This window comes from Gymnogyps californianus, chromosome Z, assembly GCF_018139145.2.
Source record: "Gymnogyps californianus isolate 813 chromosome Z, ASM1813914v2, whole genome shotgun sequence".
NCBI classification, from domain to species: domain Eukaryota; kingdom Metazoa; phylum Chordata; class Aves; order Accipitriformes; family Cathartidae; genus Gymnogyps; species Gymnogyps californianus.
Window position 1 is genome coordinate 23,848,831 of NC_059500.1, and position 27,180 is coordinate 23,876,010.

Below are 27,180 nucleotides of genomic sequence, written 5' to 3' on the forward strand. Positions count from 1 at the left end.
TTTGGAACTGTCTGGGCATTGGTGGGTTGCTGTGAGCAATTAGGGTTTTTTTGCATCACTCTTTTCCCTTGCTTTTGTTTCTTTTCCTCTTTATTATTTTCTTTTTTCCTTTTATAGAAAATTATTAAACTGTCTTTATCTCAGCCTACAAGTGTTCTCACTTTTACCCTTCTGACTCTCTCCCCCATTGCACTGGGTGGGGGAGTGAGTGAGCGGCTGTGTGGTGCTTAGCTGCCTACCGGGGTTAGACCATGACATATGGCTTTCTGAGGTTTAGATAAATCCCAGCCAGTGAAGGTAAGTTCTAACTGAGTATTCATTGTTTTGAGTGGTAATTTGCCAGTGTATGTAGTTTGAAGCTTGTGAGCATAATAAAACATTTAAAGAATTTCAGTGTTAATCTGCCCATAGCAACAAGAGAGGGAAATTGTGACAGTAATATGTTGTTTTAAATTATTGAAATATTCCTCTACCTTGTGGGGATTGTTCCATGCCTTTCTTCTGCTAACTGAAATGGAGTAATCTCTCCACCAACCTGAGCAGTGATGCTTAGAAAACTGAAAATTCTCCATTCTAATTCAAATTTCTTTTTAATTCATCTGCTCTTGTAAGCTTTCAGTACCTGCAGGAAAGAAAGAGATGTAGAATATTGGTTACAGATAAAGAATATTGGATAATACACTTTAAAAGATAATGTGCATATTTTTACCTGCAACTTTTTTCTCAGTTGATCAGGGATATGCTTTCATTATGATTTAGAATTAGTCAGGTAGGGGAGAGGGTGTCAGGAATGTGAGTTGTTTTTAAGTTTCACCCATTTGACAGCCAAATACATTCATATACTTCTGGGAGTAAATGCAGACTTTTTTTTTGAAGACAGTAACCTAGAAAACAGTAGTTTTGTTAGTATTACATGCATTCACTTTTCAAACCTTGAATGTGAGACCCTGTTCTTGCCTTGTGGAAGATAATGGTTTCTGTAATTCATAGATGTAAAAGAAAAAAGAGCAGCTAAGTAGGATAAAGGAGATTTGTTTTTCCTTCTATGGCAAGTGTTGGTGAGATTGAAACCAGAATATACATACAGGTGTTTTAAGAATGCTGGGAGAAATCGGAGGAAGAGGGGGAAAAGTTAAGGGTTATTAAAAGATTGAAAAAAATACTTAGAGATATTTGAAGCTCACTGTGCATGTCTTAAAAAAAAAAAAAAGCTAGTTAAACACCTTCTGCAGCAGAAAATTATGACACACACACACACCCCCCTTCCCCTCTTTGTGATGAAAAACACTTGGGACGGCTTTTAAGGTTGGGTTAGCCTGGAAGAAGGACCTGAGAGAGGATATTATGTGTCTCAGGCACTTGATTGCCTGAAGGGTTTCTTATAAATTGGTCTCTGGATTCAGATGCCTGAATGCTGCCCATTTTAGGCATGTAGGCAAATAAATGCATGGCTCCTTCTCTTATTTTGAGATATTTTGTATCTAGGTAGAACTTAACCTCTCCTGTAAACCAAATGTGCCAGCCAAACTTTCAGTAAACAAAGCTTTCACTGTATTGATCCAATAAATCTTTCCCAAAGCAGAAGAGTAACTGCGTGATGTATCTTTTACAAACAGTTGAATACAAGATGAGATACTCTGTATGTGAGAGAGTTATTTGGAACAAAAAACGTAGTGCATTGCACCCAGCTTTAAAGATTTTGCATGCTGTGAACATCGATTTTAAAAAATAAAACATTTTCATTCAGAGAGTTTGACTCTCTTGAGTGGACATCTGTTTTTGAACAATACTGGTGTTTTAGAGAACAAACTAAAATTAAGAATTAGGCAGTTATGTTGTATTTTTACCTTTTCTGTTTCAACCACTTGTATTATCATGTTCGAGGGCAGATTTCTCTGTTGCTGTGCTGATTTACTAATCTAACTGTTGGATTCTGCTCTGCAAGTTCGGATGTGGCTGGTTATTTTCAGCTCCCTCTGGCAGTCTGCTAACCAGCCATGTTATAATCAGTGGAAATTTAAGAATTGTCAGAGCTTGCTTGAATAAAAACAACTTGCTGGTTGACTTAGTAAGGGTATTAACTGGCTGACTAATTAAGAAAATTAATTGTCAGTCCCTTTTTCTTGCATTATTTGCAGAGACTTTTTTTGGCAAAGATGGTAGAGAGTTTTCACCTTTCTAAGGATTGCAGGAGTAGTATAGTTAATAACAAATTAATCATTTTAGCTTCTGTTGTTTAATGTGGGATGGGCAGGTTTGGACAAATACCTGAAAATACTTTCAAGGAAGATTATATGTAATCAAACTACATAGAGCTTCATAGATAGATGAGAAAAAAGCCTCTGATACCTGCTAATTTTTTCTGCAAAGGTTCAACTGAGTTGTATCCCAGGTCTGTAGAAATAAGCAGTATCACCATATTGCAGGTAGTGGTGGACATGTTTGGACTTCTGCAGTGTTCATGGAACTGGGCTATGGTTGGAGAGATTTCATGTGTGGGAAGAAGAGTGGAAAGAAGACGTGACTAGGATTACATGTTTTAAGGGAGATTGAGAGCCATAGATATAATGTGCTGAGATATAGCACAACATTTTTGTAGCAAATGGTTTCTTAGAATTGGCTAAAGATAACAAAAAGTGAAGCTGACAGCATTAGATAAAAGACTCCTCATGTTATAATTTGCTTAGATGTTGCAATTTTAAGCAATTGAATTGTAAATATTTGCCTTTCAATTTTAAGCACTGCAAGTATCTTCACTGTTGCTGTCAAGTCACCTGGGAATGAAACAGTAATATTGTAGACTCTTGTGGCAGGTGTTTTATTGTGAGTGTAATTTTGTTTGGTTTACTCCTACCTTATTTTTTTTTTTCCATGTCAGGCTGAAAGAAAAAGTTGTTATTTTTCTTTTCCTGGAACTTGCATTTTTTCTGATGCCCTGAATCTTCCACTGTCATTATACTACTTATGTTCCTGTCTTTTTTTTTTTTTTTTTTCTGTTGGGAAGATCAAGCAGAAAGTATTTGAATTTTTTCCACAGAAATTTGACTGAAGTGCAGATTGCTAGGAAGTGTTTTCAGAATTGCCATGCTGACAATTGTAGACCAAATTCTTGTAGGACATTATGTGTCTGGAGCTCTTAAGACTAGCTTCTACTAGAAGCTGTAGCTTAAAATAGGTAGCTTTCTTCTATTTGCTTCTCCCTTAAAGCTTTTAAGGGATCATGTGATTTCTGAGCGTGCAGCCCCAAGAAAAATATTTCATTTTTTTCCTTGCATTTTATTTTTCATGATTTATGTTAGGTAGGCAGCAACAGTTAGTTTCCTGTATGTCAGTCCTAGCAAAACGACAGCTTCAATAGTGATGCTAGTTTAAAAAACAAACAAGGAAAAAAAAAAAACCTGCTTGGACTCTTTGATAGTTGGTACATGTGCGCAGTTTTATCTTTTAGGCAGTCCACATACTGCAACTACCAGCCTTACTAGTTCTACTTGAAGCTGCATAAAATAACTGCTAATAAATGGTGTCTTTGCATATAGTTACTCTCTTTTTAAGGGTAGCGAAGAGATCAGTTTCACAGCCAGGAAAGAAAAAAGCTTTCTTATTTTTCTGAAGTTCAGAAAACTCTGTGTTAATGGTTACAAACTTTATCTTCCTGGACTTTAAAGTCTCCTTTTCAGTTTGGTGAGTTTCAAGAACAGAAAAGCTACTTTGTTAATTCCATATCTAGTAAAGATTACAAGTGACTTAGAGGGACACAGAAAAAGCCACTACAACATCTGAAATATTGAACTTCTAATTGCATTTGTACAAGCAACAGCTTTTGGACATGAACCATTCTGTTAGATTATGAATAGCTGATACTACTGCTGTATTAAAATCTCTCTTCATTACAGTATTGGCAGGTTTCCCGCACTGTTTTTCAAGTTTTCTTATACTACTTATCCCATGTTTTCTTGGTAAAAGCATTAAGATCCATTAATGTGGCATACCGCTGTAATAATAGGAGCCATATGTGGGCAATTGCCTTGTATGGCCATGCCTGAACATACTACCTAGTGTAAAGAATAAAGCCGTCTCCCTGGGACTTGGGGCTTTTGTTTTAGAAGGTGTGATTTCATTAATTGTACTTTTCCCATCACAGAGAAGCTAGCTAGGGCTGGCTGAATTGTGCTGCATTACCTGAAGGCTTCTCCATTATAGTGCTTGCAAATGTTTTTTGCAAGCTGACATATGTGTTGTGTCAGAGCTATGTGCAGAAGTGTATCACATTAAAAAAAAAAAAATATCGTGACATCTGGACTTGATTTTTAATTTTTTTTTATAAGGTCTTTGTTATTTACTGCAAACGTGTTAAGATGGGGTCAAGATCAGTGTTTGTCAATATTATTTAGTGTAGATGAAAATTCTGTTATGTGCTTTTACAATATATATGCCCAGAGCATTTCAGGTTCTTAATAATCGTATTGTTAGTGAAGCTTAAGACTTTAGAGAAATGGGAAATTCCTTGCTAAAAAAGTTATATCAAAGTGTTGGAGAAGAACGAAATCATAAAGACTTATTGTTGTCTAACAAGTCTTTCTGGCTTTTTTTTTCCTCCATAATCTCATGTAGCAATGGGTCAAGAAGCTGGCAAACCTGCCTGGCCCAAACCAGCAGGAGGATATCAGACTGTTACAGGTAGACGATATGGAAGAAGACATGCCTATGTCAGTTTTAGACCATCTTTGAATAGCCAAGACGGAGATGGACATCAACACAATGAAGACTGTGAACGATTAGAATTGGAAGGTGTTCAGAAGGAGAATTCTTTATGTATGTGCATATCTTTATGTATGTGCCATTTAATTGCAAACTGGGGTGCTTGGGTGTGGAGGAGGAAGGCACATAGAGAAATGTGAAGGGAAGAGAGCAGCCACTTAGATAACACGTGTAAAGTACATTTCGTATGGCTTTATAGAGTGAAACTTAGCATGAAGGAAAATTATAGCCTATCAGGCTGTTTAACTTTGCCTGAAGAAGGGCATTCCTGGATGAGTTAATGCATTCTAACCAACTAGATTACCATGACATTGTATAATTCAAATTATTTTGTCTTCAAATCGAATTATAAATCACATTTGGAAGAGAATACCTATTCTAACCTTCTGTTTGGAACTAGGCTATGAAATATTGGACGTATCATGGCCCAGGTTGTTTTGTCTTTGTCAACTGTAGTGTAGTTACAGTGGGATATAGTTTAACCCTATAAAACATCTTTAAAGTTTCTCTTTTTATTTGTTTATACCAGTCAGGCCACTTCCCTTTCTTGTTTAATGAATATTGAATGTTAGTATTTCCCAAAATGTCTTTTGTGACTTTAGCATCTGAATAATGATTTCATAGAGAAATTTAAAATGGCTTGTTGAATTAGAAACATAGTCCCATCTCCTTGAGTATATAGGTTTTCTGATAAAAAAAAGTTTGATATAGCATCAGATCTTCCAAAGTGCCAGGTCCTGCACTTGGGTCACAACAGCCACATGCAGCGCTACAGGCTTGGGGAAGAGTGGCTGGAAAGCTGCCCAGTGGAAAAGGACCTGGGGGTGTTGGTCGACAGCTGGCTGAATGTGAGCTGGCAGTGTGCCCAGGTGGCCAAGAAGGCCAGTAGCATCCTGGCTTGTATCAGAACTAGTGTGGCCAGCAGGACTAGGGAAGTGATTGTCCCCCTGTACTCAGCCCTGGTGAGGCCGCACCTCGAATACCGTGTTCAGGTTTGGGCCCCTCACTACAAGAAAGACATTGAGGTGCTGGAGCGTGTCCAAAGAGCAGCAACAAAGCTGGTGAAGGGTCTAAAGAACAAGTCTTCTGAGGAGCGGCTGAGGGAACTGGGGTTGTTTAGTCTGGAGAATAGGAGGCTGAGGGGTGACCTTATCGCTCTCTACAACTACCTGAAAGGAGGTTGTAGCGAGGTGGGTGTTGCTCTCTTTTCCCAGATAACAAGCAATAGGATAAGAGGAAACAGACTTAAGGTGTGCCAGGGGAGGTTTAGATTGGATATTAGGAAAAATTTCTTCACTGAAAGGGTTGTCAAGCATTGGAACAGGCTGCCCAGGGAAGTGGTGGAGTCACCATCCCTGGAGGTATTTAAAAGACATGTAGACGTGGTGCTTAGGGTCATGGTTTAGTGGTGGACTTGGTAGTGTTAGGTTTACAGTCAGACTCAATCTTAAAGGTCTTTTCCAGCCTAAATAATTCTATGATTCTATAAAGTAGCATTTTTTTTCTCCTTCCTTTATTGACTATTTTGTAACTGCCTTCTTCTAATTTTCTTTTTTTTTTTTTTTTATAATAGCATAGTGCTAATTTAACTGTCATATGCCATTGTTCTTGGAGACTGTTACGTAATGTAGATCATTTTGGGTTGGTTTTAATTTTTTGTAATTTGAACATTTTTGCAGTTGTCTTTGCTTCATACGTTTTCCACACTTTCATCTAGTTAATAGCTTACTTCCTGTAAGACAGTGTTGACACTTGTGGAGATCTTCCTACTGTGTATCTATAATGCTACCACCTTTCTTGTTAAAGTTACTCAGAAATGAGCATGCTATTATTTTAAGGGTCATAAGAAATATGCAGTTTAGAGTGTATTATCTCCTTTTTCCTAATACAATTGCTTGGTATATAAATTCTAAGAGTGACTCATTTTCTATATTAAGTCTAATAACAAAATGCCTTTCCTTTTATATTTGGTCTTTTTTTTTATTACGACTTTTCAAATTATCTTTGAGAAATGTTTTGGATTGATTTTATTTCCCTTAACGAGGTTACGTTTTTCCCCAGTTGATACTTATTTTTTGATGGGTGGGTGCTACCTAAAATATGCTGCATATTTGCTTGCTGATTGGCTTGACATCTTATACATGTCTAAGCAACTGTGGAAGATAGGTAGAAGGAGATATCCTTGGAAATATTAAAAATCTGACTGGACTTGGTCCTTGGTAACCTACTATAGGGTGACTCTGCTTGAGCAAGAGGGGTAGACTGGATGATCTCCAGAGGGGCCTGCCTGCCAGCCTCAGCTGTTAGCAATTTTGTGAAGGAGTTTCAAGAGTTTAATTAGATAAAATGTAATGTTACAGTATTGCTTCCTGCAAGCCAGACTCCTAGTGCTGAGAGGCACAGCTCTCATAAGAGTTCAGTGCCATGAATTCACCAATCTAGGCATAGATTAGCTATTTAGATGAGATTTTTTTTTTTTTTTTTTTACCCTGGAACACTCATTTTACATGAATTTCTACCTCTACCTGTTTTTAAAATAATATGCTAGGGAATCCCTTCAATTAACCATGCATGTCTCACTTTTTTTTTTTTTTTTTTGGTCTTGTAGTTAAGTTTCTAAATCTCTTAATATTGACTTAAAATTTTTAAGTACTTGCATCAAGTTATGCAAGCCATTGCATGTTCAAAAATAGTTCGGACTATTGCCTTGGTTAGGAGTTTACGAATGACTTGAACTAAACATTAATTTTGTAGTAGCAGCAGTATACATGTTTTTACCTTCTTTAACTCTTGCTGCTGTGTTTGATATTTATTGTCCCTTTATGCAAGAGGTGTTCAAGTGTAATATAACCAAACTGAATCTGTGATGATAGTAACTACTAACTGTAATTCTACATTCATCCCTGCTATTATTTTCTCCTTATGAGGAGTTGCACTCACAGCTGCATGTACAAAATATACTGCTATTAGTATGTAATTTATAGTAGCAATAAATGGCTTTATCTCAGTGTGGCAGGAGGCACAATTTAACCGGTTAATGAATGGATAGTCTAATTTTTAACTTACGGAAAGAAATGTAGCTTTTTTAATCTTCTAGTGTTTTTTTCAGATTTCTTGTTCTCATCTTAAAATTCCATTTTATATAAACAATGTAAAAATGCTGCTTATGAACATGTTCCTTTAACACTTGTTTCTTCTCTATCGCAGGCTGAGCTGAAATTGTATCATTTAAGTCTATTTCTATATGCTTAGTTTATATAAATGAGAATATAAAATATATTAGTGAAGAATGACTGCATCTCTGGTAAATGTTTCTCTTTGTCAAATTGCACTGCAGTCAGTGAACTATCCTTTCTTTTTCATGAGCAGTTGTTGTAGATGAAAATATTCCTGTTGTTTTTGATTATTCCAATGCATTCTTTCTTACAGCTTTCTGTGTAGGTTCCAGTCCATTGGTTCAAGTTTCTTCTGGTTTATTAGATAAGCCTTTGCTAGGAAACATTGGAACTGGAGAACCCATTTGCCAAAGTGTACCAAGCCAACCTTTTGAAGTGAACGCATCACCGTTTTCTCTATTCTCTTATGGTCTGGAAGGCAACCAAATCTCAGGGAACTTTATGGATAGTTATGAAAATTCTGAGGACATTGCAGAATACGCGCCTGGAGGGAGTAATGATTTGAATGGTCAGAATGGAATTGCTTTTGTAAACATTGACTCTTATGAGCCAGATAGCAGTGATGGAGAGGAAGATGATGCTCAAGACAAATTTTCTTTGGCAAGAGAAGGAGCAGGTGTATTTCAGGGAACACCAGGTAACATGCTTTCTGAGGTAGAAAAAGGGATAGAGTCTTTTACTGACTTACAGTCCCAATTGTCTGCTCTTAACCACAGTGTTTCTAGAGAATGTTGTGAAGAAGCAGGACCAGTGCCTTTGAGGTATTTTAGCATAGATTCAGACTTGGCATGTCCAAACAACAGGACATTTAAATCTGCTGCTGAAGATCAAGCTATACCAAAAAGTAACCTGAGTGATGCCAATTACGAAACACAGCAGATAAAAAACATAGTGGATGTTGGAATCAGAACCCCTATAGCAATTGCTAATGAATTAAATATCAGTGATGGAAAGACTGACCAAGGAAAGTCATCTGAGCTAGTAGTGAGACCTAAAATAAGAAGACAAAATACTGCAAACCGGTTGGAGAGAGAGAAGCTTCTCCCTGATGATGATGAAGAAGAAAGTGGTTCCTGGAGGAGAATTGAAATTGCTGAAGTCCAACAAGGCCGTGCTGAGTGTGCCTTGAGAAACAGCAAAAAAGATATGAGTTCTAGTATGTTCTTTGACTCAAGAGAGTACGAAGGTCATCAGAAGAACACAGAAACAGACCTAAGGAAAAATGCAGCAGCTCAAGAACAAAAAAGTCTTCTAGATGATAGCACTTTCTGGGATGAATTTGAAGACTGTAGCAGATACTTCTCAATGTCCCATGAAGATAAAGACAGGTAAAATTTCATTTTTATATCTGTTTTAGTATTGAATCTTTTGTGTAAATAATGTGCAAATCTGAATAATTTGTTAGCAAATGGGACATAAAAACTCAAGCAATTTCAGAATATGATCAGATAACAAGATGCCAACTTTTCCTTTCAGTTCTTCTTCACCCTTCCTCAAGTCCATCTAAAGAAATGGTAATGTACATTCTTCTGGTAATGTAAAAAGCCTTTCCTTATGTTTAGGGTCAAATCATCTTACCACTAAGGAACATTACTTGTTTATTTTTATTTTATTTTTACTGAGTGGATGGAGGGTAGAGAAGGAAAACCTTGTTCAGTGTGGTTTTTGGCAAATTATGGGTCTTTCAAAGTTCCCTTCAAGACTTGTTATTTTCAGAATTTGTTCTTTTTGCCATCAAATGTCAATATTCTGCGTGACAGCCTATGTATGTTCTTGTCTCCAGCCTTTTGAAAGAAATTATTCTTGTCATATCTGAAGAATAACTTGATGGGATTGCTTATAATCCCTGTTTTTTTAATGAAAGTTCTTTAGACTAGTAGGCGTTTCCAAAGTAACTATTAATGAATACAGTTTGAAATCTACAAATGGCTCCAACCTGGACAACAGGAGCAGTATTTAGGCTCCTCCTGTTTTGGGCTCTCTACCCAGAAGGCAGACTAATTTGGATAAACCTTATGTTGATTAACTTTTACTCATATAATGCTGGTTAAGAACTTTTCACTGTGAATTGGAGTTATGTAACTGAGCTACTTGAGGGTAAAAAAAATTTCTAACCTTCTATTCATTTATGGTAAATGCAGTAGTGTTTGTAATGGCTTTTGTTTGATTTTTCCTATTTTTATTCTCATTTGCTTTCATCTTGTTGATTCTGTTCCCACTGCATTCTTTACAAGATGTCTTTTGGATGTTTATGTGGCTTTTTTGTGTGCGTGCTTGCCATCAGGCTTCATAAGCTAACCTGCTTAGTAGATTGTGTTTCCACTGCTTTTGTGGAGAGAACAGCATTAAAATTAATCTGCATAAACTCTTGTCCTTAAAATATTGCAGAGTCCCAGTTGTGAGAGAACAAAATCCTTAAGGCATGTAAAATGGGGTAGTAGACTTAATTTTGTTTTTTTCTTATTAAAGATGTAGATGGACTTGCAAATGAATCCTTTCCTTCCTTGTAAGGTTTACTTTTTGAAAATTTTTGTTACTGCATAATCTTTTCTTTTCCACTTCTGAAATGCTGCTACTAGGAGATTAAAGTGCAATGGAGGAAATAGACTGCATTTTACAATTATAGCATTGGCTTCCATGATGCAAAGTGATGGATTGTTGTAGCATGACAAAGAGAAATACAGATTGCTTATCTGAAGGTGACTATGTTCGTCAGGATGGCAATAACTGAACCACTAAACAGGAAGCATATGTGTTCTTTAACTTAAAAAAACCCATAATTTGTGTTCTAAACCCTCAAAAGACTTACCCTTATTAAGTAAATTGTCAATGATTACTCTGTACAAAGGAGTAATATGTTTTTCCACTCTCAAAAGGTAAAGTTTTATGTTTAAAGGGTTAAACCATATTACATGTTTAAATATACATATATAGCTGCATAAAAAGCAGAATTGACATGTGTCAAACCACATCCTGCAGCTCAACTTTCACTTATGTCTAACCCAGGGAGAAATTCACCTTGCTGATTGCTGCAGCCTGGGCCTTCACCTCACATTTTTGCTTCAAGGAAGTGCCCAGCTGTTATGGTGTTAACATGTAGAAGCTGTGTGGGAAGGAGAGCCTTGCATATTTGTTAGAGCCACATATGCTATAAGTTGGGAGGGTCATGGTAGGTCCCCGGAGGGCAGGGGTGGTGGAATAAGGATCGTATCTGTCAGTTCCCTCCATTTAGTTTTGGATTGTATGGCCAGTACAGGCCGGTCCAACCAGGGGAGAGGCTATTCTCAGAAAATCCATGTGCAGATGCTAAGTTAATGTGTTATGCTTTTGGCAAGTGGCAAGTCTTTAACTCTCTAACCATTAAGTGATGTTCTGCATTCTGCAGAACTGGGCACAATTAAATCCTAAGTTTTGAAATATACACATTCAATGTTCTTCCTTTGTTCAGTATTAATGACTTTAGGCATATCCTCTTTTCTGGTTTGAATTAGTGTTTGTGTATAAACTTCAAAAAGAACAAATTTGACTAACAACATAGGAATATTATCATAGACTGTGTTGGAAATCATTCCTGGACTGTAAAATAGAGAAAACTAAAATAAGAGATTTGAAAATTTGGGCTAGTCTTACAGTATGCTTAGAAAACCTTTTTTAAAAAAAAATCAAAAAACAAAAAAACAAGAAAAAAAACCCCCAAGGTTCTAAAACGTTAGTATTCAGCTTTAGTTGGTACAATATAAGATACATTAGACTGCATATCAGAATTTCTTAATGGATAGGATTTCTATTGTAAAGTAATCCTTTAAAATAGCCCAAAGTTAATGAATATTATCACTTCCATCACTTTCCCTAGTAGTCAAAATTGTGATGGAAAAATATATTCCTGCTTCAAATTAAAATGCTTCCATATAATGTGTCTTGATCTTCTTTATTATTGTAAAACTTGCAGTGTATAATGTGCAGTTTTTCAAAAGTACTTGTAATTCATTAAATAGCAAGTTTTATTCGCATGAACTTGTAATAGATTGAAGGAGGGTTTCTTTGAAGTGAGTTTGTAGGTGGGGAGATAACATTGATACACATAGACATACTGGGTTTAGCAGATTGAAAACTGAGCTGCAGGTGTTGTGGATTGCTATGTAAGATGTGCTCTATTAAGCATGTTTGCTGTTCACATATTATTAGTTTTCTATAACTTTTTGAAGTGACATAGCTAGTTGACTATACTTTGAATTTTGGTAGGTGTCAACTGTCACTGTTAGTATTGAGTGAACCTTCTAAGTGGCATTACCAAAGGTAGCGGTAGATAAGTTCATCCTTCTTGAGATTCTGCTAACACCACTATTTTGTTTAAGCTGCCCACAACTTGTTATTTACTGCCCTTTTCTATGTGGTGGCTGAGCAAATTCTTTTTGAAAAACTCCCTGCCATTCATCTGTTTGGGCTAGTGAATTATATAATTTGCAGTTAAGTCATCCATTGTATCTTTGTATGATTGAAAAAAAAGGACCATTGTATATGGCATAGAGGTTGAGAGCTTTTACTTTACGTTTTGTTTGGCTGAGAGGTAAGGCCTACATTGCTTATTGTTTGTTAAACAAGCGTTGATGTTCTCGGTGTCACTGCTGCTGTTTTCTCTTTGTGTGCTTGGAGAAAGATATGTATAATGGGTCTAGGTTTATATTCCTGAATTGTTTCATGTACTCTGCAAGTGTGCAGGGGGAAGAACAAAACATTTTTGCAAAGTGGAGTGGGCAGAATTCTTTCTTCGGAACTCATTTTTTTTAATCAGCTCTTTATGTATACTTGCCTTGTAATACATCTAGAAATAGTACAAAATGAATTTATCCTAGAAAAAAATAGTCTATATTGAGAGCAATGTTCATAGAAAAGTAGGAAATCACAGAATGTTTGTGTGTTTTTTCTTTCCCCTAATGCAGTGTTTAAATTCACACCCCGTTGCCTTGTTTAAATTGCAGCTCAGAATGCAGTGATGGAGAATGGTCTACAGCTGTGCCTACCTATTTTACTGCTACAGAAAAAGACCAGTCCTCAAGTGATGAGAGCTGGGAGACCGTCCCAGGCAGGGAGGAATGTGAGCCTGAAGTGCAGAGCAGCAGCAGTGATGTAGAAGAGGAGAACACAGACTTCTGTTTCCAGGGAGGGTGTGGTTTTGTTTTATTTTCTTAGCTAACTTCCTCAAAGTTCTGACATCAGCAGTAACATGGTATCCACATGACACTGCACAGAATAACATCAATTCTAAAAGTAGTTACTATACTAGCAATAATCTTTTGCCTACATCAAAATAATCTGAGTGGTTGCATGTATTTCAAATCAGGCAAAAAATGGCATGTCATGCAAACAATTCTGTTTTATGGAAGATACAGAAATAACAAGGGGACATTGATATGCAGTATCAATAGGGATAATGGGTTCAATATACCAACTGTAAAAAGCCAGGTTAGGCAAGTTCATTGTAAAGACATATGTTACATACACATCTTCTGATATTGCTTAGTACTCCTTGCAAAGCAGTTGTTTATCTCTTTGCTTTATCGCTTCTTATATTCCACTGCTGCTCTTTATTTCTGCAGCCCTATCAGTGATTAAAGTAAACTTGAACTACTTCCTTGCTGAGAACTTACTTATTTTTCCAGTCATGGAGTACTTTACTTTATAAAATGTATCTGCCTTTGTTGCAAGGCAAAATTTATAGCTATAAATAGCCAAGGAAAGTTTTTTATTCTAAGCATCTAATATTGACCTTATATTCTTAGTTTGGGTCTTTATAAAGCAACAAGCCATGCCTAAGTGTTCTTTCAGCTTCTTCCACTCTTGGGTAGACAGTACCTATTACCAAGCAGTCCAAATTGCTGTTACTGCTTTTTTAGTGTTGCTGTCTCTTGAGGTTTGGAGAATTAGTGTGGCTTTATGAAAACATTACGAAAACTCATCTGTTTCAGAACAACAATGGAGCTGTGTACTCTTTAGCTTTCTTTTATGTGAACAGCCTGCAAATGTGCCCATTTCTAACATGATTCCTGTTTATTTACCCTTTGATAAGGACAGTGGAACTTGCAGCCCTGTGGCTCTAAACATCCAGGTGACTTGTGCTTCTCTAGAAAATCCAGGAATGAGAAGAGTCTTTCTCCTTATGCAAATAGTTTCTCTTGCAAATAGTATGTCTTTGCATTCAGGCCAAGGTTCCCCATGAAGGCTGTTCCAGGGTGTCAATAGAGCCTTTCTTTTTAGTGGCTTTAGGAACTTGTAGATGAATAAGAAAATCTGTAGTACCAAATTTACTAGCCCTGGCAGGGATATGCCTATACTAGGGAAAATGCAAAGCAAGCTACTTAGTGTACTGCTGGCCTTGAGCATTAGACAAATAATTTTGCCGTAGAATCATGGTTGTTACTAGATTCTGAGTCTGGAGCTGCTAACCCTGGGAGTTTCTTGGGTTTTTTTACAGCAAATGCTAAATTCCTAATCTGGGACTCTGCAGTCTGGGACACATGCATCTTTAGCCTTTGTAATATGTGTAGCTTTTGTTGCTTGCATGTGTTTGTAAATTCTCCTAGTTTTTTAGTTTTAGCTTTTCATTTATTTATTTGAAGGGAACAGACATTATTGGAGGAAGGAGAGATTCCTTGGTTACAGTACCGGGAAGAAGTAGAAAGTAGCAGTGATGAGGAGAATGATCCAGTTAGTGATTTTGTGCATCCTGGATTCTTCCTGTTGGATGGAAATAACAACCTTGAGGATGACTCCAGTGTGAGTGAAGACCTGGATGTGGAGTGGAGGTATGCCTTTGATAGTTTTCTGCATTAATTTCAGAGGTTTTGTATTTACTGTTTTGCTTTTTGTGTAAGATGTCAAAAATACTCATGGCTATCAGTATGCACTTGCTTCAAAGGCCAATAATCACAGTTTTAAGGCTTAACGTACTTCAGGTGCTATGTCTCTTCTAACGAGAGAAAAAGGATGTAGATTTGCTAAATCAGGCTGTGATCTGAGAAAATTCTGATGCACTAAATATTCAAGGGATGGGCGTATTTTTTCAATTAATTTTCAAGATGGTAAGTGTAGTGGAAGTATAACAAAAGTAAAGCAATATGAATGTAATCAGCATTCAAGTCAGTGCTATTTTATAATTGCTCTTTTGCAACTGGTCTAAGTTAGATGTTATAAGCCTATTTTATTTCTCTTCGAAATGCCATATGGTTACCTAATATTATCATAATTTTGAATGCTTCACTCAATTTTCTGTCATTAGATTACTGAAGAATATTGCAATATATTTATTACAAAAATTCTGCAAATACCAGGAGGAAAGTGATCAGAGCCACTTGCACAGCCTAATCCTAGAACAGTATAATGCGTTTGTTTTAAAGAGTGAGCTAGAGAGAATGCTTTCCAGTGAGAGACTTAATGCTCGCTCTCTTCTGCTTATTAAAAATATTATAAACTACAACATAGACATACCAAAAACATTGGTATTTTCTCCTTGTGAAGTTATATTGTGAAAAAGCACAACAGGGACTAATGCATGGGAGTCCAAGCTAGAAGTAAGGCACATGTTCTTACAGTGCCAGGCAGCAAGCTAGCAAAGGAACTGTAGGATATGGACAAAACCTGTTTTTTAAGTGTTGGAGGTTAGCCTTGGTAAGCTTCCTCATTACTCAGAATAGGAAGGAAGATGCTTCTCTAATAGTCTGTTTTGTCTGTTGAGCATACGCAGATCTGTACGTGATTTTGCTTGTGCCCATTTTAAGATTTGATCTCTGAATGTTGGAAGCAGAACTCAAAGCAGCTGCCAAGCTATGAACTGTGACACACGATGTAATCGAAATCTGAACACTAGTTGTAAAACAAGCTTAATAGCATACATACAAAATTTATTAGCTGAACTGTGTGCCCTTTTACTCTGGAGTAGTCAGCAGTAAAAGCTCCCATCATGTTCTTCTGAAGTCTATATTGTCTTGAGTGTACCACTGTACTGGGAGCAGGTGCTGGCAGGGGGGCTGCAGGGTGGCCTCTATGAGGAGAGGCCAGGGCTGCCCTGTGTGGGCCATAGCTGGTTCCAGCTGGCTCCAACGGTAGGGTGGTGCCTCTGGGAAAGTATTTGAGAAAGGGTAAAAAATGCTGCACAGCAGAGTGTGAGAGAGAAGAGTAAGGATGATGTGAGAGAAACAACTCTGCAGACACGAAGGTCAGAGAAGAAGGGGGAGGAGGTGCTCCAGGTGCTAGAGGAGAGATTCCCCTGCAGCCCCTGGAGAAGACTGCAGTGGAGCAGGTAGGTATTTACTGAAGGAACTGTGCCTGTGGAGAGCCCATGCTGGAGCAGTTAGTGAAGGACTGCAGCCCATGGGAGGGACCCCACACGGGGGCAGGGGAACAGTGTGAGGAGGAAGGAGTGGCAGAGAGGAACTGCCATGGACTGACCACAACCCCCATTCCCTGTCCCTCTGCCATGCTTGGGGCAGGGGGATATAGAGGAGTCAGGAATGAAGGAGTGACGTTGAGCCTGGGAAGAAAGGGAGGTCTAAGGGGAAGGTATTTTAGTTTTTGTCTTTGTTTCTCACTATCCAAATCCATTTTTATTGGCAATAAATTCATAGAATCATAGAACAGCCTAGGTTGGAGGTGACCTCAAAAGATCATCTGGTTCAACCTTTCAGTTAAATTAAGGTTCCCCCTTAAGTTGAGTCTGTTTTGCCTGTGTTGGTGATCAGTGAATGATCTACCTGTCTTTATCTTGACCCATGAGCTTTTAGTCTTATTTACACACCTGTCCAGTTTAAGTGGGGGAGTGAGAGAGCGGCTGGGTGGGTATCTGGCAGCCAGCCAAAGTAAACCCAACACAACCACCTCATGAGAGTATACGCAGTTGTTGACAGGTGATGTGCAGTAATTTGACGTACCCAGCCCTCATGTTGTTACTAATTACTTTGAAATGAAGACCATGTTTTCAAACTCATGTTTTTCAGACTACTTGATGAGTTTGGTGATGGCCTAGGACTTGCTCAAGCCATTCCTTATGTGGATCCTCAGTTTCTCACATTTATGGCACTAGAGGGACGCTTACAGCAAGCTATGGAGGTATTAAAATATTCTTGGTGGTGTTATATCAGTGACGTTGTGACATAAGTTTTTATTATTGAATCCTTTTTCAGCATAATCTGAAAATCAGGAGAATCAGGGAAAAAATTACTTTCCTGTTTTAGCTTGAACTTTCAAGTCTGCAAGCTTGAAAATAAATGTTGGAAGTTCTTTTAAATGATGCAGTGCAAGAAGTCATTGATCAGTGCTACCCCTTTTAGAATATGTATCTTTTTTCCTTTAAGAGGAAATAAATACTGATTTCTACCAGTATAAACATATGCCATTTAAACTATTCTAAAGAATGTTGCCAAATTCCCTACATAACAAAGGAAAGTTCATACCTGGATCTATGCTTATGAATTGTCCCAACTTTTTTTTGCAAGAGTACAATTGGATGTCTCATATTTTTATTCCTCAGTAGAAGACTTTTCTGTGTTTGACTGTCTTGACTCCATGTGTTTTAAATTCAAAAAACAAAAACCAAACCACCCAAAAGCAAAAAAGCCTTTTATCTTCACGTTGTTCTAATCTCATTTCATCTGTCTAACTTTGAATAAACTGGAGCATTTGTTATTGAGAACCAGCACGGTTATGATCTTTGTCTTTTCTGTGTTACATGATGTTGGTCACTGTCAGAGTGAATATGGAGCTAGCTGAAATTCAGTTTGATGCAATGCGACAATTCTTGCACTGCCAGAAATCTCCCCTGCAGGGTATTTGTCAAAATAAGAGTTAGATGATGTGTAGACACATAATATGGTGTTACAACAATTAAATTGAATGTTTTCTGTGTGACATAAGTTTAGGGGCAGCAAAGGGCAGTTTGACTACTAGCTCTTAGTTAAAAGGGGTGAACAGGGCATACTGTATGTCATAGTGTGCTTGCAGACAAAATACCAAGGACACTTTAAAATGCTTTCTAAAGCTGACAGTGGAACAATCATAGATAATATTTTTTTCTGTGGATATGTGCAAAATTAATGATTTTGTGAATAAACTTCATGGGGATTTTCCAAGGGGGTGGAAGGGTTGTTCCCGGAAGTTGGCATTCATTCAATTTCCAGGTGTTGTGCATCCTCCAAGGTATATGGGAGGTCGGCATTATTCATGATCAAGTACCGTAGGGCCTTCTCCAGCTGTGTAGGTTCTTGTTAGCATTACTCATCTGGAGACACTTCAGAACTGCTTATTAATGTGTCAGAGGTCTATTGATATCCTTACTATAAAAGCAGTATTTTGAAGTTGTATAGAGAAAATTCCTTGTCTCTGTGGTAGCTGCCGGTTCTCACTACATCAAAAAGAACAGAACTACAGAAGCAGTTGACCTCCTCCTTTGCACCAAAGCAAGAGGATCTGTGTAGAGAGGGGAAACTAATCCCATCTTTTCTTTTTTTTTTTTTTTTAATCTGTATGTTAACACTTGAAGAGAAGACTGAGGTTGTTATGGCTCTGAGTTTTTCTTTCTCATTACTGTGTAACCACATTTCCCTAGTTACTCTGTCAGAAGAAACGTGTGCACTCTTGTCAGGCTGACCTGTAAAAGCAATCCTAGGTGGCTATGTGTATGGCTGACTGAGAAGATGCTGTAATTATGTTAGTGTCACCAGGAATGGAGTGTCATTGAACACACTTAGCAAGCAGGTAGATGACTACAAAGGTAGTTATTCTCTGGTACCTGTGGTATAGGTCACTGTGGATGTTGGACAAGAGGGAAAGCCAATTCTCTTAGATAGTGTTTGTGCTTGAAATTAGCAGTTGGGTGTCTGAAATTTTACAGTGGGTATAGAAGTCTGGCATAATTGGAATTAGTCAGCAGAAAATTGTAACCAAGTAATAAAAGGAACAGCTGTATTGACTGTGACTAAATGGACAACACAGGTTTTGAGTAAGAATTCTGAATATTTCTTCCAAATCTCAAACAGAATATATACAGCACCTCTCTTTCCTCATGAAAATGGTTACTAAAATTGTTCAGAAAATAAGAGCAAGGATTACACAAAACTGTTCAACATTTCTCTTAGGCGATATTGCAAGTAGTTCTGGAAGTTGAAAGAAAGTGAGCAAAAAAAGGCTCTGTAATGTCTGTCTATCCAGAATTAATTTTAATTGTTTGCTGAGATCATATCTTTTAATGACCACAGCAAGATGTAGACAGGATCAGGATATAATGTCTTCTGCTTTCTAGAAAATAGGACTTGTAAATGGCTAGTCCGGTGTAATCTCTTAATAAGGTATGAAGTGACACTGTCCCTGACTGGATTAACATAGACTAGAAACTTGTGTTCCTGGAAGGACGTTCAGAACAGCCTTTAAACACAATGTTCCTGATTGTCAGACAATTCTATATGAAGACGTAGAACTGTTTTCCACAGATTTTAAAATGTAAAATCTTTCATTGAAATAGTAAATATCTCAGTGTTACAAAGCCTTTTCCTCTTTGGTACTGCAGTTACAGTGCTTTGCTTAGCTACCCAAAGTGTGGCATACAGCATTTTCAGGGGGAAAAAAATTCTTTTTAAAAAATCCGTTTCTTTTGTGATACAAAGACCAAGCTGAACTAAGTTTTCAAGTTTGGGTAAGAGATTGCTGAAAATGTCTTTGCTTTCTGCTAGAAAATGCCATTTCTGGTTTTCCATTTATAGGGTGTACGGAAAATGTTTGTAATATGACAATTTTTGTTCTGTAGTTTGTTGCAACTGTATATATGTATCAAGTAGGGAGCTAGAGATCACTGTGAGGGGTATCTTAGTAACTAAGGTCAAGGTGATCAAGCTTGAGAGCTCTTTGAGGGAAGTAAGAATTGAAGCTAGTTGTCTTTCTTCTTCATGATTGGTATTTTGTGCTCCTCATCCCTCTCCCCAAAAGTAAAAGGAGTGATTTCATCAGTTCTTGACATAGTTCATCTTATTTTGGGGATCAGGACTTGTACTGGTTTTGCTAGGCATTTTTCTGCAGGATGATTAGATTTCACAGATACCCTTCCTGCTTGTTCTACAACTTTTGTTCTCACCTTCCAGATCTTAGTGCTTGCATGCGTGTTTTCTTTCTCTGTTTGAACTATACCACAAGCTTGTTTGCCACTTTGCAGTTACATATTATCTATATGTTTATACTCAGCTTTCTAACAGGCTACGTGTTGCCAGTTATGTTATTTTAGTATTATTTAGATCTGGCTTTAGGGCAAACAGCTATTACTTAAATCTTGCTTAGTCTGATTCTACCTTATGGGTGCACCATACCTCTGCTTTTGCTTCAAGTTTAAAAAGTAACCCATCTACTTCCTGGTAATAAGTATTTTTGCACCAGAGGTTTTGTAATGGAGAGGTCTGAGCTTTGACCAGCTTTAAGTATTATTCTGATTTGATGAACAGATTGGGTTGAGTTTAATTATAACATCATTAATAATCTGTCTAATGACTGTGACTTTATTCAACCTGTTACTGATTTATTTAATCCACCTCCTTAAGTTTCCCAAAATTCTCTTGTCTAAAATAGTAGATTCATTAACCAGATCTTTTTCACCTATAACAACATTATTTATTACGAGAGTCTATTATAGCTCAGAAAATTTTCCGAAAATTTCTCTATCCAGCAAACTGATTTGCTGTAGCTATGAAACACTTGAAAGGGGTGTGACACTTGAATTTTGGATGCATTATCATGTATCTTGGGGGGGGGGGGGGGCCGAGATCTATCCCAATTAATTGCGACATTTGGAGGGGAGAAGTAGTGAATATATTAAATATTTTTTTTAATAAGCTATGTTCTATAGTACTCTGGGATCCTAAAATGTAATAACCTGTATGTGCGATTTTTTTTTTTTTTTTACTTCCATTTGTTTTAAAGAAATTACTTAGCTGGGAGTGTTTAGTTTACTTCATTAGCAGTACAGAACAGGTTGGTTGTCTCTGCAGTGGCAGTGACTTCATTTATGAATATTTCCTGTGCCAATTCACAGATGTGAAGACCTAAACCCCCTGTAAGCTCTCCTGTTTTTAGCAGTGTCCAGCATTTGGTTTATGGTACATGGAGCAGTAAGCAGTTGCACAAGTAATAAGAGGAAGGAAATAAAGCTGTCTTTGAAGTTTATAAAGGTATCTTACAAAAGTTGTAACACAGGCACTTCTTTGCTCTGCTTTGGTTTTGAAGATGTGGTTTTAAGTATCAGAGTCATTGTGAGGCTTTCTGTCTGTGATGCTTCTTTTATGTAGCTTTCAAAAGCAAACAATACAATGCTTTTGTGAATTGTTTTCTGTTTGAGAGTACTAATACTGGATATAGACAGAGAGGTTTGACACATAGACAGAAGGATGCAATATTACCTGCCTGGGATCTTATCTGATTTTTCCAGCTGTAGTAGTTAATCTAATTAAGCATAGTATTTTTACCTACAAATGATTCTCAGACCATTGTAGCTGTAGCAAAATACCATTACAAATACTAAAATCATCTTAATGTTAGTAAGGCAGTATTGTCTGCTGTAGCAGAATTGAATGTTTTTAAGCTGTTAAATTGGAGGAGTGTACCTGTTTGCAGGTGGACTTGCATACTGCACTAGGGGTAACTCTCCCAGGATTTCCTTTAAATTAGGAGATTTCCAGATGCGAATATGTGTGGCAGTAAATATTTGTCTGTTAGCTCATACTGATCTCTCTACTGCCACAAACATTTGAATGTAGGTGTAAACCTGCTAGTTTAGATCTATGGTGGGATGGTTGTCTGAGCTACCTTGCCACTGCGATAAAAGTGCAGACATGTTTTCAGGCTGCAGCTCTAGTAACTTTCTCTAAAGTTTAAGAGGAAAGACTGCTGAAGATGTTTGTGTATAATCCAATGTTTCTCTAGTATATTTTTGGGTTTTTTAGTTCTGTACCCCCAACATTACAAAAATGTCAGGTTATCTTAAACTTCTTGCCAAGGGAGTTTTGTGGCCATTAGAATAAATAATTTTCATGCTGATTAGAGCAGTAAGTAGTTGTACTTGAGCGGTGTGACTAGTTCATTCAGGGTATGAACTCAGTGCTCCTGTGTTCTTGGCTCTTCAGTTTCAGTTTGTTCTGCTGTTCAAACAGGTATATCTAGTACATTTCTTAGTGAATATAACCAATCTGAGTTCTGTGTTGCATTTTTTCTACTGGATATCCTTCCAGTGTCGTATGGGGTTGAAAGTATGATGTAAACATCAAATCTGCCTGCTGTAGCATTGGAGTCCTAAAGATTTTGTATGGTGAAAAATTTAAGTTTCAAATGAGATGACTTCAGAGCACTCAGATGAGAAACATCTATATGGATCCTGCTTTCTTCTGAAAGCTTACATTGGTAGTGTAGCCAAGGTGCTTAATATTTTTGTTTGTACCTGAGTAATTCAATAGTTGAAGCCAGGAAACACATTAATGAGGCTTTTATTTTTAGAAAGTGAAGTGTAATGACAGTTTTGTGTTAGCAAGCTTTATTACATTTTTGACTTGCTGCCTTTTCTGAAACTTTATAAAATGAACAAATGTTCATTAGCGAATAAGTTGACTCTGTCCTGATGCTTTAAGAAGGCTTAAAAACCAAGCTGTTGCTGTTTTGACCTTCAGTTTCATCTCATCATTACGAAAATAAAAATGATGTAATGTTTACTCTGACAGACTTCCATTTAAGAAAGTAATACTATTAGAATTGGATTCCTTTTCTTGCTTATTTGTTTTTATATGGAATGTTACACTTGTGAGTAAGAGAACTTGGTCTCTGCTCACCCTTTTCAGACTGCTCTGGCACATTTGGAGTCTCTTGGATTTGATATTGAACAGGCCCATCCACCAGCTACTAAAGAAACCATAGATTGTCTGCCACAGATTATCGTCACAGATGACCATGATGGTATGGAAAAATAATTAAGAATTAATTTCCACAAAGCTTATAAGAATAAATTTAGCTTCCTGTAATGCCATAGATGCAGTGTTTAAACATACTTACTGTGCAGCTGGCAATGCTGTTCTAAGAGCTTTTGAATCTTGAATCAGACTGAATATAACTTTAGTCAGTTTGGAAAACTAATCTTTACTGAGTAAGTGTGGTTGTATTTTGTAATCATTAGTGATACTGTTGATAATAATGTATTTTAATTTCAGCTCATCTTAGATGTAAAACAAGATAATAATAATGCTTTTTCTTCATCATAGGTGTAGGTCAAGAGCAGTGTTGTACTATCTGTTGCAGTGAATATGTGAAAGATGAAATCATAACAGAGCTACCCTGTCATCATTTGTTTCACAAACCTTGTGTAACTCTTTGGTTACAGAAGGTAAGTACTACAGGATTGGTGGAGTTTTTGTGGGGTTTTTTGAGTATTTGCATTCTCCTGGGAAGAACAGTTTGTAACTTCTTGAAAATGTGGGATGAAATACCAAGAAATAACTGGCTGTTAATTTTATGCATTATAGAACCAAATTCCAGTGCAAGTGAGGAAAGTAATTTATATCTGTACTCACCTGAAGGGCAGTTTCTTGAATAGAGGGGGTATTTCTGTGAGAAAAAACATGGTCTGCTTTTAGTAAGAATGAAAGAGATGGATGAGTTATAACTTGTTTTGGTACAAGAAAAGCTTTCTTTACTGTACTCATACCTTGAAGTAAAGAAGATGGCTTGGTTTTCTCTGAGAAGAACAAAGGATCTGATCTGTCTTGTCAGAATGTCAGGCCCATTTATGGTGGCAGCTAAGGTTGGTGGGAGAAATACTAGAATGCTTGTAGATTAATTTAAAAAATTTGCCTTTAGTAAATCTGTATTGTATTAGATTTCATTTTCATAATCTGTAATCAGTTTCCTTCCAAATGTCTTAAAAAGGCTTGCATCATATTGAGGCTAGACTAAAAGAACTGTAATTAATGAATTGGTATTTCTTTTCATTGCACTTGCACTCTCCTTTACACACAGTATGAGCCTGGACTTGCTAGTTCTCAGTGAGCCTACAGTGTAACACATTATTTCCTCAAGAGGTACAAGAGGAAGATTAATTGATTCAGACTAGGGAGATCAGATCAGAACACCTCTAGCATGGGTTGTTGGTGGGTTTATAATTTTTTTTACCTTGATAGTGTTGATTACCATGTTGATATTGCTTGTATTATATGTCTTGCCTTTTTCTGCTGTCATAGTAAACTGCTCTTGCTGAAAACTAGGACAAAATACTTCCTGTTAGATTTGGGCTGTACCTAGTTTATTTTTAATCCTTGCCTCAAAAAAAAAAATTCCCACCTATAAAATCAATTCTTTGAAGAAGACCTTGCAGAAAGCCTGAGGTATCAGCTGTGTAACTGGTTTAAAAGCAAAACAAAGCTTTCTTCTGAGATTGTTAGCTGTCTCTTACCTCCAGGTAGCTATCCAGTCAAATTTGACTTTGAGATGGTGCTGTTGTGAAGACATTAAATACTTCATAAATAATAACCTTTAGCTTTTCAATAGAATTGAATGCAAACTGTGCAGATGACCTGGGTTTTTTTTTCTCTTTTTCTGTAGTCGGGAACATGCCCAGTTTGTCGTCATGTGCTTGCACCCGTGCTTCCTGAAGCAGCTGCTGCCACTGTTTCCTTTCTGTCTGATCATGATTCAGCATCTTCTGTTCACAGTGCTACAGGAGCTTCAAACTAGGGTCTGAAATTAAATCTTTGCCACCAAAATAAAAATATAAATTTTGCCTGTTTAATTACAATGTGAAAACAATTATGTACAAAGTATGTAAAATACTATCTATATTATATATTTTAGTTTAGAAAGAGGATGCAAGACTTTCTAAACTCTTTAGGTTTACAATAATAGCTTAAATTTTCAAACTGTAAGTTAGATGAATGTGCAGCCTTTTTTCTTAAAAGAATGTTGCTGGTAACTGTAATGTCTAAAGCTTGTATTATGATAAATTTTTCCAAAAACATAATTAATGTGGCACTTTGTTCAAGTTCGTGCAGCTGCAGTGCAGTTGCAGCTTATGAAAGTTACGCTTATAATCTGTTTTATGTAATATAACTGAACTATTTGTTTTTGTCAAAGTTAGTGCCACTGAGTGACTCTGTAATTGATATCTCATATTTGCATCAAATGTGAAGATCTTCTGTGATGCCGGCAGTGGTAGAATTTGATTTCACTGGAAACAAATTGCATAATGGAACAATATTTCTTACCAGTTTATTCCATAATAAACTTTTTTCCTAATGTCAGAAGTGCTATTAAATTGCTGCTGTCTGGTTTTGGTTTTTTGTATAAATGCTAGCACCGTTTTTAAGCCTGTGTCCTGAATAAGTATATGAACTATGGAACTTCAAATGTTGAAGTTCTAACTTTCTAGGAACTTGCATCTATAAGAGCTGGGCAGCTGGTTCCTTCAATTTGTGTTTAAATTGCATTCTACTGATTAGGTCTCCTGCAGTCTCTCCTGCATGTGTCCATGCTCTCGCTCTTTTTAAGATGTATTTATTTTTATGTATATCAGGGTTGGAGTTGCTTTCTAATGCAGATATAGTTAAAATATTTTTGGCTCTTGGAGTCTTAAGTCTGAAAAAGGTAGCAGAAACTTCACATGCTTAATTGAAAAATACATTTGAATACTTGGCTATTAGGATAATTGTTGTGAAGTTATTTCAGAAATTTAAAAATTAGTAATGTTTCTGATATTTGCACTGGTTGCAGTGGGTTATGCTACACTTGATATTTTAAAGGAGAAAAGACTAGTCTCTAAAATATATTTCTATAAATAATACTCCAGTATATGCAAAAAACTTTAAGGGATGTGGAGTTAATCATTACAGGACAGAAAGTTAATATTTGGATGTGTATATGTGTACTAACGGCTGGACAAAAACTTTTCTGTGGCCATTGGATAGACACACAATTCCTAAAATTGTGCATGGGAATAATAGATGAAGGGTCTAATCAAACCCTCCTAAAACAGTTACAGATTTTTCCAGTAACTTTGAAATTAAGCTGAATTAAGCTCTTGGAAAAGTGATTGATTAAAAATTAATAATCTTATAGTAGCTTGCTGGCTGCTCAGTTATGATTATGACTGCCATCGTAGTATCTCATGTCTTTACAAATATTAATATATTCTTTTATTAGCAGTAGAAGATAGTAATATTCATGTTTGAGGGATATACTGAGTTGTGTGACATACTTTGCAGTGTAATTTGTGGACTGCAGCAGAATAAAGAATTGGTGGCGGTTGCCATGAGTCTGCTCCTGAGGTTTTCAATTATGTAATTCCAAAACTTAAAGTATAAGGAAGCCAAAACAATAGGATACTGGTGAAAAGTGGCAGATGTGTAGCTCCTTGCTGGCTTATTTTCCTGTATTAAAACTTTATATTTGCTGAAGTAGGCATCAGTAGGATTTGGGGAAACATGACAAGGAACATATACTTCTAGGCATACTCACCAGCAGAATTCATACTAATCCAGGAAGTGCTATAATCTTGCACATCTCTATTACAAACTAGTGCTGTGGAGAGTGGTTCATCCATGGCTACCAGCTACCCCAGACGATAAAACAGTAATGCAGTCTTTAAAGCTTATCTAAGGTGTGTATGGGATGTATGTAGATTTAAGAGAAAGTGGAAATGAAGACATCTGTATTGCTTGCAGGGGAAAAAAAAACACCAGAATGATGGACTTAGTAGTATCAAAATTATTCTTTGTTAGGGCATTTTGTTCTTCAATAGCTCCCCCTGCAGCAAATGTTACAGGTATTTTAGTCAGGCTATACTTTTTTTACTCTCTGGAACGGCACAATATGTTGGCCTTCATTTAATCTCTTAAGCACAGTGTTTTATAAAGAGAATTACTCTAACTTCTGTGGCAAGATTTGGAAATCCTCTTGCTAGAAGCTTTTGATTCCAGACTTAACCAGCAGTGTCAAGAGCTAAGCTAGAAGCTTTTTCCTTCTTTCGTTATCTGTTGCTGGCCTCAGCTCTGACTTCTTCCTGTTTCTAAACAGCTGCCTAAAAGAAAAGTGTTCATGTTCTCTTTTTTCTTTCTTTTTTTTTTTTAATGTGAATGTAGAGATCTTATTTGCAGATCTTTCCTGGCTCCTAATCTGAGGAAATAGCAGATGAAAATTCTTTCTAATGAGGTGTCTGAAAAAGCATGTGCTAGGTCATACTCAAAAG

General features: G+C 36.8%; 1 protein-coding gene across 1 annotated transcript; it reads left to right on the forward strand.

The window, feature by feature from the left end:
- Positions 1-27,180, forward strand: PJA2 (praja ring finger ubiquitin ligase 2). Its single transcript, XM_050913163.1, has 9 exons — positions 1-21; positions 4,612-4,812; positions 8,188-9,262; positions 12,914-13,099; positions 14,552-14,737; positions 16,925-17,036; positions 22,790-22,904; positions 23,207-23,328; positions 24,543-27,180. The coding sequence occupies exons 2-9, from the start codon at positions 4,614-4,616 to the stop codon at positions 24,672-24,674; spliced, it is 2,127 nt and encodes a 708-aa protein (XP_050769120.1). The 5' UTR covers positions 1-21; positions 4,612-4,613; the 3' UTR covers positions 24,675-27,180.